Source organism: Miniopterus schreibersii (genome assembly GCF_964146895.1).
Source record: "Miniopterus schreibersii genome assembly, chromosome: 4".
In the NCBI taxonomy this organism is placed as follows: Eukaryota; Metazoa; Chordata; class Mammalia; order Chiroptera; family Miniopteridae; genus Miniopterus; species Miniopterus schreibersii.
This window is the reverse complement of record NC_138105.1, coordinates 64,767,352-64,785,267: the sequence shown is the minus strand read 5'-3', so window position 1 is coordinate 64,785,267 and position 17,916 is coordinate 64,767,352. Positions and strand designations below refer to the sequence as shown.

The 17,916-nt window shown below is 52.0% G+C and overlaps 2 protein-coding genes and 1 pseudogene across 5 annotated transcripts; 1 reads left to right on the top strand and 2 right to left on the bottom strand.

The window, feature by feature from the left end:
- Positions 1-1,536: 1,536 nt before the first annotated feature.
- SCAMP4 (secretory carrier membrane protein 4) lies at positions 1,537-16,814 on the bottom strand. 3 transcript variants are annotated; one of them, XM_081133938.1, is made up of 8 exons: positions 16,735-16,805; positions 11,583-13,030; positions 10,416-10,463; positions 9,141-9,269; positions 8,674-8,830; positions 7,793-7,894; positions 6,639-6,756; positions 1,537-3,552 (listed from the first exon to the last, which is right to left on the bottom strand). In XM_081133938.1, exons 2-8 carry the CDS (start codon positions 11,608-11,610, stop codon positions 3,373-3,375), a joined length of 762 nt encoding a protein of 253 aa, XP_080990064.1. In that variant the 5' UTR covers positions 11,611-13,030; positions 16,735-16,805; the 3' UTR covers positions 1,537-3,372. The 3 variants fall into 3 exon arrangements, with proteins under 3 accessions (XP_080990064.1, XP_080990065.1, XP_080990066.1); XM_081133939.1 differs by lacking the exon at positions 11,583-13,030 and having other exon boundaries at positions 16,735-16,814; XM_081133940.1 differs by lacking the exons at positions 11,583-13,030; positions 16,735-16,805 and adding an exon at positions 16,360-16,383.
- On the top strand, positions 3,662-5,628 carry LOC308555546 (nascent polypeptide-associated complex subunit alpha pseudogene; annotated as a pseudogene). The gene has a single exon. The product of its transcript is annotated as a nascent polypeptide-associated complex subunit alpha pseudogene (transcript).
- On the bottom strand, positions 11,949-13,013 carry ADAT3 (adenosine deaminase tRNA specific 3; the record flags this gene model as incomplete). Its single annotated transcript, XM_081133937.1, has 1 exon — positions 11,949-13,013. The coding sequence occupies one exon, from the start codon at positions 13,011-13,013 to the stop codon at positions 11,949-11,951; it is 1,065 nt and encodes a 354-aa protein (XP_080990063.1).
- Positions 16,815-17,916: the final 1,102 nt, after the last annotated feature.

Here is a 17,916-nt window from a genome sequence, read left to right as displayed (position 1 = left end):
TACTTTCCTCCTGCTTCAAAGTCAGTGGTTCCCCTGCTGGTACCTACACACCCTGGAACCTGTGAATGGGACTTGACTTGGAAACGGTCTTTGCAGATGTAATTAAGAATCTCGAGATGAGATCATCCTGGATTAGGGAGGCCCCAAATATAATGATGGTGTCCTTGTAAGAGACAGAGACACAAATAGACATGGCTGGATGAAGATGGTGACAGAGACTGGGGTGATGCAGACCCAATACTAGGGACGCTGGAGCCCCCAGTAGCTGGAAGAGGCAGGAAAGACCCTCCCCTGGAGCCTCCAGGAGCTCAGCCCTGTGACAGCTTGGGTTTGGACTTCTGGTCCCAGAATGTGAGAGGATAAATCCCTGCAGTTTAAGCCACCCATCTGTAGTTCTGTCACTGCCCCCTTTGCCAACGGCCCCTTCTCAGCTGTCCTCGGTCCTCTCAACTCCACCATGTCCATTGTCCTTACATGTCTCCAGGCTGGTGCCCTCTACCTCCTCGGCCCACCACCTGTTTCTCACTTTCCCAGTTTGTTGTTTCCCTGCTTTACACCATCACCAAGCCCACCTCCTACCCAGCTAGGGGACACCTGCTCCTCACCCTCAAGGCATGTCCACCCAACCCATGTTTCATATACCACTGGGAGTGCCCCTAAGGCACACTGCTCCTCAATCCCCATCTCTTCACTTCCTCACATTTCCTATTACCAGAGTCCTTAGTGTCCTTGGTTCATACACGCATCACCCCCAATCTCTGCCTCCATCTTCACAGGTGCCTCCCTATGTCTGTGTCCAATGTATCCTTTATATAAGGACACCAGTTGACTTGGATTAGGGCTACCCTGCTCCGGTATGATTTCACCCTAACTTTACACCTGCAAAGACCCTATTTTCCAAATAAGGTTCCATTCTGAGGTCCCAGGGGTCAGGACTTCCACACATGAATTTGGAGGGATACTGTCCGGTTCCTCCCTGTAGGTCTAGTTTCCTTCTCATGGTGGCAAAGTGTCCTATGGAATAACAGATTGCCACCCTCTACCCTGTGTCTGCATGTGGGTGTCCACTCTCTGCCACCAGCAGGCCCCTGCAAGCCCTGGGGTTGTGGGGAAGTCCTCCAGCTGGGCCTCTGTAAGACAGGGTCACTTCTATTCCAGCTACACCCACCATTATTTTTCCTTTATGGGAAGCAAACTGTCTTTTCATTTCCTGTGAATTTCCTTTTTCAAACGAAAATGGTTGAACATGAAGAAAAGTTGATTTAAAAGAAAAACCTGAAGGAAACTACATCGTGGTGGTGTGTGGACATTACGAGGGCAAAGATGCCTGGAGTGCATGGTGCTAGGCCGAACTGGGCTCCATCCTTGGTGTACAGGGAGGTTCGGTGCCTGTACGGAAGGGGCTGCCCATGAATGAAACCTGGGTCCAGGTGCACAGGCTGGCCCTGGTCTTATTCTGCCGGAGGCTGTACATACTGGGGAACTTCACACACACATACACACACACACACATGCGCACGCCACAAACAGGCTTGGTCTGATGCAGAAAAGATGTATTTCCAGAATATTTTCAAGTAACAAAAACTACTACAAAATAAAGTAACATAATCAGAAAAACAAAACAACTACTACAATGTAACAAAGGTACGAAGTACAGTGGAGCAAGGGGTGGGGTGCTCATGTGTGTTCATCCTGCACCTCATTAACTGGCTCTGTTACTAACAGCGTTCCAGTCACAGTGAGATTCAGTCCACAATTTGCGCAGTGTGGGCCCTCTGTCAGTCACAGAAAGCTGGGTTGCGGATGTTACCAAGAACCTGGGAAACCCGAGGCTTTTGTTTTCTGTCCAGACCTCAACCTTCAGGGAACCAGACCCGGGGTACTTTCTTAGGGACTTTGGCCACCTTTGGACACCATGTGGCATTCAGCACAAGAAACTAGAGCAAGCAAACACAAGTGTGAGAACACACTCTGGCCATTCTGGAGCTTCTGGAGAGGCTGGCAGCCCAGTGGAGCATAGTGTGACAGGGATGGGTCCCTGTCCTGCCCCAAGAGACAGGCAGTTAGGAGCGGAGGGGCAGCATTACTGGAAGCCTGTACAACAGGGGCTGAGAGGCCATCAGGACACCTCCCTCTGCCCATCTGTTAACAAAGGTGCTGTGACGATGCCAACACGACATCCGGTTACTCCATCTCAAAAGGAGCTAGAAGAATCGAGGGGAGAAAAGAAGTGACGGTGTTTAGATTCCTCAGTAAGGCACAGAGATTTGTCACATCTTGTTTCTTCCTAAAAGGCTGAGACCGTTCTGCTTCCACACATCCAGAAAATGGCGATGTGAATCACAGCCTGAGTGGCCAGCCCAGTACTCACACCTTTAGATGGTGACCTCGGGGCCATACACACTTGGATGAGATGCACTTGTTTTCCTGTTTGCATGGCGGGGAGAGAGGCCGATGCCCCCACCAAAGGATTCTGTCCCAGGTTTCGGATCTAGATGAACATCCTACTGAGGGTCCCTGCATGGGTGCAACGAGCCCAGGCATTGGGGTTCTAACACTCATTATGGGAGAAGAGAGCATCTCTAGGGGAGAGCGACCGTGGACAGGAAGGCTGGAAGCAAGCTGGCCAATGGCCCTGAACAGCGGCTGAGGACCCAGTGCAGAGCAACTAGGACAGATGGACAAGGAGAAGCTGAGATCATGGCACTAAGGCAGTGAACTACCTCTGGTCATCCCCATGAGCCCCTGGCTGCAGATAGATGAACTCAAGAGGACAAAAATATTGAGTACCTAGCTATACATCAAGTGCCTGCATCACCAGCAGGGAAGGGGACGCTGGTGTTGAGAAGGCCTCCCTCTTCCTGAGCACTGGGCAAAGGTGATGGCCCTGACAGGGGATGGGGTGGATCTGAGGGGCCTGTCTTAGTGTCACCAATCTGGAAGGGAGGGCAGCCAGGCTGCTTCTGACTCCCTGGGGAGTCAACCCTCTGAGACCCCAAGGGGAGACAGTGTAGCTGCTACAGTGGACATTACATGACCAAAAGTTTTCAGGAGCAAGAGGGGTATTCTTCTGCCAACTGGTGGGGACTGCCAGCTTCTGGGCAGTGTTTACAAGGACCTCTGCTCTTGGGTGTGAGATGAGCATGGGCATGGGTCCCTGAGAGCTGCTGGGTTCTGCAGTCCCACCTGGGGGAGCCCCTGGTAGCCACTAATCCCTGCTGCCATCCTGGCTGGGGGAGGGGCCTACCTGCCACCTGGGAGGGACAGGGTACAGAAGCTTAGGGCCTCACTGGACCCAGCACAGCTGCAGGAGTGGACGGGGAGGAGGAGGGCTGGCAGTGGCAGACAAGTGGCAAGGCCAGTCAGCTCCCTCTAAGGCCACTGGTTGCCACCAGCTGGATAGGTGGGCACAGTGGGATACTCAGGCAGGCTGTTCCCTGAGAAGTTGTTGAACTGGGCCTCTCGAGACAGTGGGTTCCGCCAACTGCCATCGTTCCACTCTGACTGTGCCTTCTGGAAGCTTCCACCAGTTCCCCGGTAGATCCTGTGTACCTGCAGGATAGAGGGTAGTAGCAGAGGACAGAGACCAGTACTTGTGTGAGTGACATGGAGGCTGCCTGCAGTTAAGGTTGTGCTTTTCTTTTATCTCTTTTTTGATTAATCCTCAACTGAGGCTATTTTTCCCATGGCTTTTCAGAAAAAGTGGAAGGGAGGGAGGGAGGGAGGGACAGAGAGAAACATCGACTGGTTGTGTCCCACTGGTTGCCTCCAGCAAACCCGCACATGCCCTAACAGGGCGGCGAGCGAACCCGCAACCCAGGTATGTGCCCTTGACTGGAAATTGAACCGAGATGCTGGGGTCCTCTCAGAATGGAGACGCGCACAAGAAACTTGTATGACAATTACTTGCTGGCCTCCTGACATGGAAGCATCAGGCCCTAGACAGTGCACGCTGCAGACAGCAATCCCTGGGTGTTAGTAGTGATCTCAGAAGAGACCCCCTGGGAACAGACCACTGACTCCTCACCATCCAAAAAAGCTGTGCTAACCTACCCCAGCTGTGCCTCTGGGAACACCCAGCTATACTATTTCTAGAAATCCTGGCAAATTCAATAACCAAGAAAATGGCACTTTGTTTTAGCACGAGGCTCTTAACTACTAGAGAAAGTGAAATTTTGTCATTTTTCCATGGGAATTATCTATCTTTCTTTTGTGCAACTATCTTCCCAACCTGGAATGGCCCTGGAGAACCTGACAGATGGAATCATCTGTATCTTTGTTTTGGGGGAACTCACTCTGCTTTGAGCCCATAAACTCTCTCTCTCACACCGTGCAGGTATTTTTCCCGGCTCGTATTTCTTGTTTTATGTTTGCTGCTGAGCAAAAGTTCCTGGTGGACATGTCCTCTGTTTCCCTTGCATTTCTCCCTGGAATCTCATCAAGATTCATGTGATTGAGCATCAACCCATGAACCAGGAGGTCACAGTTTGATTCCCCGTCAGGGCACATACCTGGGTTGCAGGCTCTATCCCCAGTAGAGAGGAATGCAAGAGGCAGCCGATTTATGTTTCTATCACTCTCCCCCCTCCCTTCCTCTCTCTGAAATTAATAAAAACATATAAAAAAACCCCACAAAGATTCATCTGTGGTATTTCTATGTATGTTCATGATTAGTGTTGATTTTCCCCCTTCAGCTCGTCCATATAGCTGAAAGGATGTTGTGCTGCAAAATGGGGGAGCCAAGCATTCCTTTTCCTCGCTGACAGCCAAGTGAACCGATTAAACAGTCCAGCCTTGAAGCATGCTAGAACAGCTAGAACCATGTAGCAAGGAGGCTGAGAGGGAATCCAAACCCAGCTTTAAAAATTATAGTGAGGCATTTCTCATACAAAATGTCTGGTGAAGCCACAGAAACCATCCCTGCTACAGAGCAAGAGTTGCCACAGCCCCAGGCTCAGACAGGGTCTGAAACAGAATCTGACAGTGATGAATCAGTACCACAGCTCAAGGAACAAGATTCCACACAGGCAACCATACAATAAGCCCAGCTGGCAGCAGTAGCAGCTGAAAACGATGAAAAACCAGTCCGTAAAGCAAAACAGAGCCGGAGTAAAAAGAAGGTATGGAAGGCTATGTCCAAACTGGGTCTTCGACAGGTTGCAGGGGTTACTAGGGTCACTATCTGGAAATCTAAGAATCCTCTGTCTTAACAAAACCAGATGTCTACTAGAGCCCAGCCTCAGATACCTACATAGTTTTTGGGGAAGCCAAGAATGAGGATTTATCTCAGCAAGCACAGCTAGCAGCTGCTGAGAAATTCAAAGTTCAAGGTAAAGCTGTCTCAAACATTCAAGAAAACACACAGACTCCAATTGTACAAGAGGAGAGGGAAGAGGAAGAGGATGATGAAACAGGTGTGGAAGTTAAGGACATAGAACTGGTCATGTAACAAGCAAATGTGTCAAGAGCAAAGGCAGTGAGAGCCCTGAAGAACAACAGTAATGGTATTGTAAATGCTATTATGGAATTAACGACGTAACCATCTAAAAAGAAGGACCCCCTTTTTTTTGGCGTTTCAAAGAGTTACTGCAGCTTGGTTTGAAATTTGTACTGTTTCTTCTATCATTAATAAAGCTATGGCTTCTTGTGGGATAAAAAAAAATTGTGGTGAACCCTAGCTGGTTTGGCTTAGTTAGACCGTAAGCCCACGGACTGAAGGATCCCGGGTTTGATTCTGGCCAAGGGCACATACCTCAGTTGCAGGCTTGATCCCTGGCCCTAGTTGGGGCACATGCAGGAGGCAACCAATCGATATGTCTCTCTCACATTGATATTTTTCTCTCTCTCTCCCCCTTCCACTCTCTCTGAAAAGCAATGGAAAAAATATCCTCAGGTGAGGATCAAAAAAATAAAAAAAAATAAAATCAGAAACGTGGTGATCCTGCAGCCGAGCATGTGGCAGGCCTTCCTGTGCACATAGAACAGAGGGCCACCTCCAGAAGGGCTGGAGCGGATACACCACCAACCTTGTTGTTACCTGTTGGCCTTCACGTAGTTCTGGGACAACCTTGGAGTGCTAATGCCTCCAGGACAGTGAAAATGTTTCTCAATGGAAGTTCCCACATATCGGGAGTGGTGCAATCTAGGGGAGTTTTCCGCAGTGCTGCAGAGTCAATGTGAGCCACCAGCCTGATGCGGCCACTGAGCACGTGGGATGAGCTGGGCACAATGGACACACTGAATATTTAGTTTTATTTCATTTTACTTAATTTGAATTTAACTACAAATGGCAACAGGTAGCCAGTGTGGACAGACTGAGCAGTGTGGATGACACTTTGGGACTTGTGTGTGCTGGGGGCATCCCCAAAGGTAGGTGTAGTTATCAGAAGCCCACACTGTGCCATTTCCCCAAGCCCTTCCTCCTTGGAAGGCCACTGTAGGCGGGACAGGTAGGGTCTTGGCATGAACAGTGCAGGGTCCAGACCCTGAGAGGGACTTCCCTGCTGATGGAAATCACGTCAATTCCCAGACACTGTCTTACTCCTGAAACGGGGATAAGTGGAGTTCCCAGGGCCAGGAGGGTTGGGTGACAGGATGCATGGGAAGAAGCCAGACATCTCAGTACCTAGAGGACTTACCTTCATGATCACAACGGCCATCATGGCAGCTGACATTGTGAACATGATGGCCGGAAGCAGCATGACCACGGCGGCCCCAACGCTGGTCTGGAAGAACCCGATCGCTGCCAGCCAACCACTACAAGGTGTAAGAGAGAGAGTGGGTACCAGCACATCTGCTGGATAAGAGAACTGTAACTGCGGATAGAATAAGCTCCTGACATTCTCAGAACAATCAACCAAGAGACCAACCACATTAAGGCACTCCCGGGCAGTACACGTGTGAAGAGAGCCACCCCAGATGCCTCCTACCTAACACTGGGCGCCAAAGACACCACCTGTGGTCTGTGAGTAACAGCCCCAATGGCGCCCGTGTCCTGGTCCTGGGAACTGTCTACACGTCACCTCACATGGTAAAGGGACTTTGCAGGTCACATTAAGTTAAGGCTATGAAATGGGGATGATCCTGGATTACCAAGGGGGCTCAGTGTCATCACAGGGTCCTCACAAGAGAGAGGCAGAAAGGACAGTCAGAACGATGAGAGAGGCTGTACTGCTGGCTGTGAAAACAGAGGAAGGAGCCATGAGCCAGGGATGCAGCACCTCTAAAAGCTAGAAAAGGCAGGAAATGATTCTCCCCTGGAGCCTCTAAAAGGAAAAGCCCTGCCCACACCTGAGTGTAGCCTTATGAGACCCGTGTTGGACTCCCCAGAACTGGAAATGAGAAATCTGTTTCATTTTAAGTCACTAAGTTACAAGTAATTTGTTACAGCAGCCATGGAAACGTAGTATAATACCCTAAAATCAAGCCAGCAGAAGAAGGGATCTCTCTCTAGATGGTGGGGTCACAGGTGGCTGTTCTACAAACTCTTCCTCCTAGGACAACATGCTGATCCATGCCTACCAACCTCTCCTCTGTGGCTAGACCAAGCACTCACAGCATAGAATGGGTGGAGCCTCCACACACAGGTGCTTGGTACCAGCGTGGAGCAGACACCCTGCCCCTCAACCCAGCACCTCCTTGGAGTATTTACAAGAGCAGGAAGCAAAGGTTTGTTCTCCATCAGTGGTCAGAAATTGGGGTCTATGTTATAGTCTCATCCTGCACTGACACATGTGTTCACTCACATGTCTATAGTTAACACGCATCACAGCAGCCACGTTCACTGACTTACCAAGCACCCCATCCTGAGAAGCCAACAGCCTGGATGACGGTCAGGACAAACTGGGCTCCGAAGATAAAGAAAAACGCCATGAAATTGAAGGAACTGTCGGCCCTGAAGAGTGAGAGGAATGAACATTACTGCTGCCCCAGCCTCTCAGTGATGATGACCCAGAGGAGGATGTGAGGCAGGAACAGCAACACAGGAATGTTCTCCCTTCTTCAGGTACGACAAATGCGTCTATGTGCATGAATTACCGCACACATGCTCACACCAGGTTCTGACTATGAGGGGCCTAAACACTGCCCCTCTCAGAAGAGGCTGCACTGATGGGTTCCTTACTGAAAAGGAATCTAAGACCTTCTCCTCCCTCCTAAGAATGGGATTTAGGGACCATCTAGGGGCAAACATGGCACATATCTGAGTAGCAGGGAGCTGGCTGGGGGTGAATGTTCACAGCAGCAGGTTACATCCAAAAGGGCTGGGGAGGAAATGGGGGTGACTGCTAAGGGAGACAGGGCTTCTTCTGGAATAGTGAAAATGTTCTGGAATTGGAGGTGATGGGTATACAACCTCATGAAGACTCTAGAAACGCTCAAATGTTAGGAAGATGAGTTGTGTGGAATGTGAAGTATAACTCAATAGAGTTATTAAAAGACAACACAACAAACACCTGTGCATTGTAGCGTGCAAATCCTGATACAAGCTGTCATCTGAATTGGACCAAAGAGAGGGAGGCTTACTAGCACCTGGGCTAGGGCTACAAGTGCAGAGCAGGCACAGGTCCCAAATGCAGGAATCAACACATGGAGATCCTGGCTACGCAGTTTTGAGCCCACTGCCAGCACAGACGCCCCGGGGCCCCATGAGGGCATGGCCAGGCCCTCACTTACCGGAAGGCCTTGTAAGCGGGCCGGAACCAGCACACGTAGCTACAGGGGGAGAAGAGCAGCAGCCAGACCAGGGCCAGGCCAAAGTTGGCTCCTGAGCCGCCTCCAATCCACCAGGCCAGGCAGGCGACGAGGTTGACCCCCAGCGTAGCGCAGTAGACTGGATAGGGGAGGCAAGGAGGCTTGAGCCAGGGTTTGGGGTTTAGGGCACATGATACTTCCACCCCTCTGTTCAGGGACCATGGGCCCTGACCATGGGCCAGAGAAGGCTCAGGGAGAAAGAGATTCCAGCTCAGCTCCATCCACCACTCCAGGACAGAATTTTACCAGAAATGAGATTTACTACAAAAAAACCTCAGGCTCTCCCAGCCCGAGGACAGGGCAGCTTCATGACCTGGGCCTGGCCTGGGTCTCTGGAGTGGTGCAGAAATGCTACTCCCACCCCTACCCCTGCCCACCCCACCACTCACACTGCCACAGCCGGTAGATCCTCTTTACTAGGACCTGATGCTCAATGGGAATCTCGTCGGAGAAGTTCTGGTAGAAACAAGGCTTCAGAGGGATGAACTTGGGCAGCGGTGGGAAGTTGTTCTCCTTTTCTATGGGGACACAGAGCACCGTGGGACTATGCCACACTGGGGGCAGCACAGTAAAGGCTCCAAAGATGTCCCCATCCTGGGACCTGTAGACATGTTGCCTCACATGGCAGAGAGACTTTGTGATGGATTAAATCAAAGCCCCTAGGACGGAGATGACCCTGGATTCCCGGGGGGGGGAGGGGGGGGAGCAGTATCCTTACAGGGTCCTCTTAAAAAGGAGGCAAGAGGGTCAGAGTCAGAGATAGAAAAGGCTGAGCTGCTGGCTGTGAAGATGGAGAAAGGGGCCACAAGCCAGGGATATGGTGCCTCTAGAAGCTGGAAAAGGCTGGAAACGTCCAACCCCCACAGCAAGAACAGGGTGTTTCTAGCAGTCAGTCCCACTAGCATGTACTGTAACAGGAAGGAGACAGAAAACCACTGGCAAAATCTCAAGGCCTTGTTTCCTTAGCAAAATGTTCTGCGCTGATTTGGAACCCATGGGCCTGGGTTCAAATCCCAGCTCTGCCACCGGCAGGGTGACCATGGGCCACCTACCTTCACTTGTACGCTCTGCCCGTTTCCAAGCAGGACGAGGCAGGCCACCTGGGGGCTCACTGCAGCCTTCATAAGGAAATGAGGGCATCACCTTACATGTACACGCATGAACCCAGGTGACCAAACCTCAGTGTCCTCCCGGGGTGTCAACAATAAAATGACCCTCAGGCAGAAGGCCTGGCTGGGCTGATAGCCAACTAACAACTCATGTGGAAACTGAGCACTACAAAATTAAGGTTAAAAAAAAAAAAAAAGAAGCCCTGGCCGGGAGGCTCAGTTGGTTGAACCATTATCACATATACCAAAAGGTTTCAGGTTCAATTCCCAGTAAGGGCACACACCTAGGTTTCAGATTTGATCCCCAGTTGGGGCACATATAGGAGGCAACAGATCGATGTTTCTCTCTCTCTCAAAATCAATTAAAAAAAACACACACACAAAAAACCTGAGTGCCCTGTCATCCCCTCAGTGCCAGGAGGCGACTCCAACAGCCATTGTGGGAGAAGGAATGTGAGGTGGGTGTCTGCAGTGGTCATAATGGGTCTGATCACCCGGGGACACCTCCCAGAGGAACTGAGACACAAACCCCTAGGGCCCCCAGGAAAGACTCACCTGACATTTCCAATGTGATGACCTGGTGAGGCTGAAGCCTGCAGCCACCTGGAGGGGAAACAGCAATAATCAGGGGGTCCCCATGTCCGATGGGTTACCCTGACACCAGCTGCAGGCCTGTGCAGCTGCTGTGGCTAGAGTTCTAACCTCCAGGGCTATCCACAGAGGAGTCTAGACTCTTGCCTGAAAGGCCATACCAAACGTGTGACCCATCATTACCTCACCTCAGAACCTCCTGGGCAGCATCTGCAATGGTGGGAGAGGACGGGTCAGGTGCAGCCCCCTGCCATCCACAGGCCAGCCTGGACCAGGACATTCCTAGGATCCCAGTGACCACTCCTACTGCCTTCCTGCCACCTCATCCTCCCCACCCTTTATCCACAGATAACTCTGAGTGCGTCATTATGGCTGTAGTGCCTAACTTCCAAATCACCGAGACTGGGTTCATACAACCTCTCTGGTCTGCAGTTTTCACCCTATGAGCCTTGCAAGGCCAAGGATCCCACTGCAACCCAAGAGAAGCTCCAGGAGACCACTGGCACCAAAAGGGGCCAGGAGCTATGCTTGAGGCTGGGCACTAGGAATGTGTTCCTCACCTAGAGTCCAGGCAAGAAGGTTCCAGTGGCGAGTTCCATGGGGCCCACCCCTAAGCTTAGCAATGTTCCCACTGAGACTCTCTGTCATGCCCTGGCTGGCTCTCCCTGCGGGACTGGCAGGCTCATGCCCCACCTGTGTCTGACAACTGCACTAGCTCCCAGGTAGAGCTCCCACATGCCCTACCCCCACAGGATGGGAGCGTCCCCGGGGCATGAGGGTCCGCTTGGGACAGGGATGTCCTGGAGTCACTGCAGTGCCTTTGTGGTCAGACAGTGCATGGTTGCTGAATGAATAAGTCCTGCACAAACAAGTTGGCTCTAGTGTTTACTGTTCTGTGGCAGTAAACCTTTGGGGACCCCTCTGGCCAACTGAGGAGTGGAAATGGGATAGCCCTAAAGGGGCCTTTCAATCAACCGAGTACAGCCACACCCTAGCCAGCCACACCCTTCTTTCTAGATCCAGAACTGGGGCAAAGCTCTGCTCACATTTTATTCAGAGGATCCCCTCCCATTATTATGTACACCCAGGCCCTCCATGGAAGCAGCCCCACAATTATCAACAGACACCAACCTAGTTTGAAGGCTGTGTTTATTTTCATGGGTTGGACTTGAGATAAAGGGGACACAATCCTAGTGTACCTATAGGCTCAGGGTGAAGGTGGCAGAAAGAGTGAGGCCTGAGTGCCCAGTGATGAGGCCCGGCTGGGGCCCCATTAAGCTCCAGTCCACAAAAAAGCTTGGTCCAGCAGAAATGCAGCACCGCACACCACTGGGAATGGTGTGGGCATGGATTCTGGGGCTGCGAGGTGTGTTCCTAAAATCCACAGACAGGATCACAGCCCCTAGACAACAATGAGGGAGCCAGGGCCCAAGTGGATCTGAGAGGAGGCTGAGGCTGGCAGAGCAGAGGACAGTCTGAAGCTAGCAAGCATGGCACCTATGTGTCGGGGTCCAGCTGGCGGCACTGAGCCTCCAGCACACCATGGAACACCTGGAAACGGTGGTTGAGGTCAGGCTGCGCATGGATTCGGAAGCGGGTGCCCAGGGCACCATCGGGAGAGGGTGCCCCATAGAAGACACGCTGCACACGGGAATGCACCAGGGCCATGGCACACATGGCACAGGGCTCACGGGTAATGTAGAGGTCGTAGCCAGTGCACACATAGGGGAGGCCGTCCTCATCCGTGTCCATGTCCTTATCCAACGTGCGCACAGAGATGGCCTGGACGCCCTGGGAGGCAGAGACTGGGGTGAAGGAGCAGGCGGGGTGGGGCCTGAGGTCATAGTTGCCTTGACCCTGGCCCTGGGCCACCAAGTCAATGCACACCATGGTGGCATGCAGCAGGGGGCTGGCTGAGTTGCTGCAGTCGTGGCCAGTGGCCAGCACCTGGCCTGAGGCAGGGTCTACCACCACAGCCCCCACAGCCCTCAGGCCCCTGATGGCTGCCTGTTGTGCCACCCATACAGCCCGCTCCATGTGGCCCTGCATTTCAGCCTGCTCCTGTGCTGAGAAAAGCCGCCCGGCCAGGGCACGGGTCACGCGCTTGTCCTCATGAAAGGATGTGGGCCAGTGGGCACGTGCCTCCTCAAACTGGCCCCTGGTCAAGGGGGGCCAGGCAGGTACAGGCACCAGAAAGGGCTGCCCCAGGCCTCGGGGGTCTACTGCCGGCTGTGGGAGGAGCTCAGCCAGTGATCGAGCGCCTGCAGCCGGCCCTGCCAGGCACAGCAGCATCTCTAGCACGTGTGGACGGCTGGCATCAGAGCTTGGCCGAACCCTTTTAAGGTGAGGCTGTGCGGGCAGTGGGTGGACAGCTGACACCTCCTTGAGGAGACGTGAGGTCTGGCGCTTGTCGAGGATGGGCGCAGCGTAGGCCAGCACTAGCTCCATGTCCCTGGACTGCTGCTCCGACAGAACAGGAAGGGCTTGCCACAGCGTGGGCTCTCGATTTGGGCTCCTGGCCTTCTCATCCTCACACTGCTCCATGCTGCCCAAGGGGTCCATCCTTGGCAGGGCTCCGACTGTGGGAGACAGAGATCGGAGCAGAGCATCATCTGTCAGCCACAGGAGGCCTGGGTGAGCTGAGGAGTCCATCCTAGGAGTGTGCCGACTCTGAGGGCTCATCCAAGAGCTCTAGCCCAAGTAAAATGTATCAGTGGTCATGTTCTCACTCAGGTCCTACTAACTCTTGGTTTGCAGAGTTTAAACCGCCATTGACTTTTTTTTTTTCCTTTTTCTTTGAGATGTGCCATGAGTAAAAATGCACACTGGATCTTGGAAGAAAAAAACGTAACTATCTTATTAATTGTTTTTATACTGACTATGTGTAGAAGTGATGACAATGCGTGTTTTAGGTTAAACATTATTAAAATTAACAGCACCTGTTACTTTGTACTTTATAAAAACATGGTTTCTAAAAAACTTAACCTTATGTATGTGCCTCATATTATATTCCTATTGGTCAGGGCTGCATTGGAGAATGTTACGAGATAAGTCACAGATAACCTCAACTGGATTCAGAAAGAGCTCAGGCGCAGCTGCCTACCCAGAACACACTGCCCAGACCAGTACTTGGAGCAGACCAACCCCTCCTGCCTCTTCTCTATGGATAAGAAAAGTGTTGAAATCATTTTACAACTGTGGGCTTTTACTGCTCATGATGTACCCAAGGCTTACTCCTCAGTTCCATGTGCCCCCGTTTATCAGCCAGGCCCTTGAGAGGGCACATGAGGTCCTTGCCCACAGGTGTCTTAGGCTCACAATACAAGCTTGACAAACATACTGAACCAGGGTGCCAGTGGAACTCTTCAAGGGTGCCCCTCATGTGCCCACAATGCCCGGGCTGGGCAGGGCCCATAGGAGAGTCCACAGTGCCAACTCTGAATCCGCTCCCAGCACACACCATGCCCAGGACCCCATGCCCCACACAGTCTGTCCTGGGCCACAAAAGCTCTTACTATATGTTGGGCAAAAGACAGACACAGTCTTATTTGTCCCTCTAAAAGTGATACCTCCGTTTGAGCAAAACAAAACAAGAGGCAAAAAATGGAGGCTGCCTCTGGGACACATCTGGATGGGTCCTCGGGAGGACGGACAAGTATCAAAGGATGGTCACCATTTGACCCAGCAACTCCCCTCCACTCCTAGATATGTGCCCAGAAAAACTAAAAACACACATCCACATAGAAACCTGTACACTCATGTTCACAGCAGGAGGATTCACAACAGCCAAAAGGTGGAAGCAACCTGTGTCCATCAACAGATGATGCATAAACACAATGTGGTCCATGCATACACTGGAATATTACTCAGCCATGAAAAGGAATGAGGCACTGACATTCATTACAGTGCAAAAGGACCTTGAACACATGATGCTCAGTGAGAGAAGCCAGACACAAAAGGTGACACAGTGTATGATTCCATTAATGTAAAATGTTCAGAACAAGCAAATTCAGAGAGACATAAAGTAGATTAGTGGTTGCCAGGGACTGGGGGTGGGGGTGACTGCTAATGGGGACAGGTTTGTTTTTGGGGTGATGGAATGTTCTGGAGTTTGATAGTGGGAGTTAGATAGTGATGATATTTCCACAACCCTGTAACTATACTAAGAACCACTAAAATGTTAGGCTTTAAATGAGTGAACTGCATGGTATGTGAACTGTTGCTCAGTACAGCTGCTATGAAAAAAATGGGGAGGAGAAAGGATATCTGGCGATTAGTACGTCAGCAGACCCCAAACAAGGCCCAGCACCTCAGGTGGCAGTTGCCTTTATGTAATACCATGTGTTCTCACACAATACCATGTGTCCTCACACTTCCACAACTGCTCTCAATGACCTGAGAGGGAGAATATGGGGCTGTCCCCTTTTGATGGGACAAGATCAGGCTCCCTGAGGGGAGGGTCTTGACTAGGGCACACAGCTGGTGCCCATGAGCTCACCAATTTGCCTTCCGAGTCCCTCTATAACACAGGGGTCCTGAGCCCACTCTACAGATGAGAAATAAGCAGGCTCCACAGAGGGTGATCCACCTGAGCCCCCAACCCAAAAGCCCCACAGGGATCGCCAGTCCACCTGTGAACAGAACCTGCACAAACATTTTTGCTTAAACACATCTGGGGATCTTAAGTATAGCACCCTGGCTGCCCCCACCACCCTCCCCTGCGAGCTCTCCCAGTTCCTGCCCAGTTCAGTCCCTTCCCTGGGTGCGTTCATCTCCTCTGCCTGCAGCTGTAGTTGCTTCCTAAAAATGTCCGTGCTCTGGTCTCCAGGGGGAGGCAGACAACCTGGTCACATTTATGGTGGTGGTGCCTCTGCCCTGAGTGCCAACTGTCCAGGCCAGAGAGGCTCAACTGCATTGGCAGCCCCTGGAGGGTCTGGTGGACCAGGGAGATGGACCCCTAACTGCAAGTCCCCTCAGCAGCTTAGGACCACCAGCTCCCCCAAGGCACCATACTGGAAAACAGGTGTGTGCTGGAATTCCTGGAGACCACTGGACAGCAGGGGGCTGGGGATCCCAGAAGTGGACTCTGGTTCTAGGAGGGAAATGGGAAATAGTGCATACTCAGTGAGCTGAGTCAGGCCCTGCAGGTGGCAATGTAAATCTCACGCAGGTGGCCTTATCTTATCCTTGGATTAGGAAGGCCAGAGCCTGCACCTGACTAAGCCCTATTGCCGCTTTCCCCTCTGTGAAATGGGAATCGGACCCCACCATGCAGAGTGGTAGGTGCAGAAAGTAAGAGAGGACAAGTACTGTCCTGGGTTGGTAAACAACCCTATAGCCCCTATGGAGCCCAGCGCCCTGTGGCAACAGGAGGTCTCTTCGGAGTCAGTGACCCACAGCAGGTCCTGGACCGCAGGTAAAGAGGGTAGAGAGACCTGAGTTGAAGGAATAGCCAGTGCTGGAGCCTCAGAGGCACCCAGTTTCTAATGCAGTTTCTAGGACATGGCCCTACTAAGAGGAGGGGGCCTAAATCTGCATTTCTAACAAGCTCCCCAGTGGAGTGCAGTCACAGATAACACATAGGATGCCCCGTTAAATTCGAATTCCAGATGAATGGAGATTTTTTTAGTATAAGTGTGCCCCATGCAATCTTTGGGAAATAGTTACACTAAAAAAAAAAAAAATTATTCGTCGTTTGTGGAATCAGAATTTAATGGGGCGCCCTGAGTGTTTATTTGCTAGACCCGGCACCCTTCAAGTGGGCCTTCTGTGCATGAAAGTTCGAGAATTTTGGGTTTGTGGGGTATGGGAGAGAACCCTTATCAGGATAAGAAAAGGCTTGAAAACTCACTGCCTATAAGTATCAGGAAGGATCTCAACGTTTAGGACGCACGGGAAGATTACGGACCTTCGTCTAAACCGTGCAAGAGGCTGGTCAACAGGCAGCCCAGTGGCAGGGGGCTAGCAGCTATCACCCGAAGCAGGGCGCGCCGGAAGCAGCTGAACGCACAGGGTCTTCTAAACTACGCTTCAGGGGCGCGCGCACGCGCAGAAGGGCGATGGTCGCAGGGCGCCGGGTCCCCAGACCCCACCACCCCGTGCGCACGCGCAGACGACGCTCCCTGTCCCGCCGAGGTGCGCGCAAGCTCGGCCAGGCTGCCCCTTTACCCCTGCGTAGCCGGCGGCCCACGAAGCCAAGACACCTGCGACCGCCCTCGCCCCACCTCCGCGGAGCCTGAGACACGACAGCCAAGAGCCCGAGACCCTGAGGCCGCGTGCTTACCTAAGGAGACAGGCGCGAGCGCTGCGCTTCACCAAGGGTTAGCAACCGACCCGCCTGCTCCGCCTCCGCCTGGCGTCGCTAGGCACGATGGGAACGTAGTTCCGGGGGCGGGGTTGGCGCCAGGGGAAGGCGGGGCCGGGACTACAATCCCCAAAAGGCCACCCGCGGCCTCCTCGCTCCGCCCCTATCCGGCGCTCTGGTTCCTTGACCCACTGGAGCACCAGGTGTGCCTGGTGTGGGTTCGAGACCCAAAGGGGCGGTTGGGGGGGGAGTTGGCCTTTTGAGAAATCAGCAGTATAAAAAGACAGAGTCAGAGAGCTACTCGACACCCGCTGCAGTCACTCACCCAGCTCAACTTGCTGTTGCCACGTAGTTCCTGAGGGGCTGCCTCACTGAACGGTAGTTTCCAATTCTGGACTGGGACCCTAGCCAACTCCTGGCCTCAGTTTTCCCATCTGTACAGTAGGTGAAGAGGACCTCTTAACTCCTGGACAAAACATGCTCATTTTATGAGCAAATCCAGTTATTCATTCTAGTTAAACAGATTTAAACCAGTGATTTTAAAACAGGGACCGTTGTACCACCCCACCCCAAAGGGACACTGGGTGATGTCTGGGAACATTTGTAGCTGTTGAGATTGGGAGGTGCACCTGACATCAAATGGCACCAAAACCTGGAGGGCAGGGATGCTGCTCAGCACCCTACAGTGCACAGGACACTTCCCCTAAGCAGAACTGACCCCAAATGTCCACAGTGCAGAGGCCAGAAAACCCTGGTTTAACCCCATTTCTAAGTAAGGAAAAAAGAAGGTCTGAAAGGACCCCCATTTGTTGATTAGTAGAAAATAAAAAACAATTGATGATGATCTTTGATTAGCATGTCGTTAAAAACAATCCCTAGCCTGGCCTGCATGGGTCAATGGTTGAGCATCCACCTATGATTCCGGAGATCGCTGTTCCATTCCCAGTCAGGGCACATGCCAGGGTTGTGGGCTCCATCCCCAATAGGGGGCGTGCAGGAGGCAGCTGATCAATGACTCTCATCATTGATGTTTCTATCTCTCTCTCCCTCTTCCTTCCTCTCTCTGAAACCAATAAAGACATGTTTATTTATTTTTAAATGCCTAAATTTTCTGCATATAATAAAATGAACCTCCCGCCAAAAATCTCTTTAATTTAATTT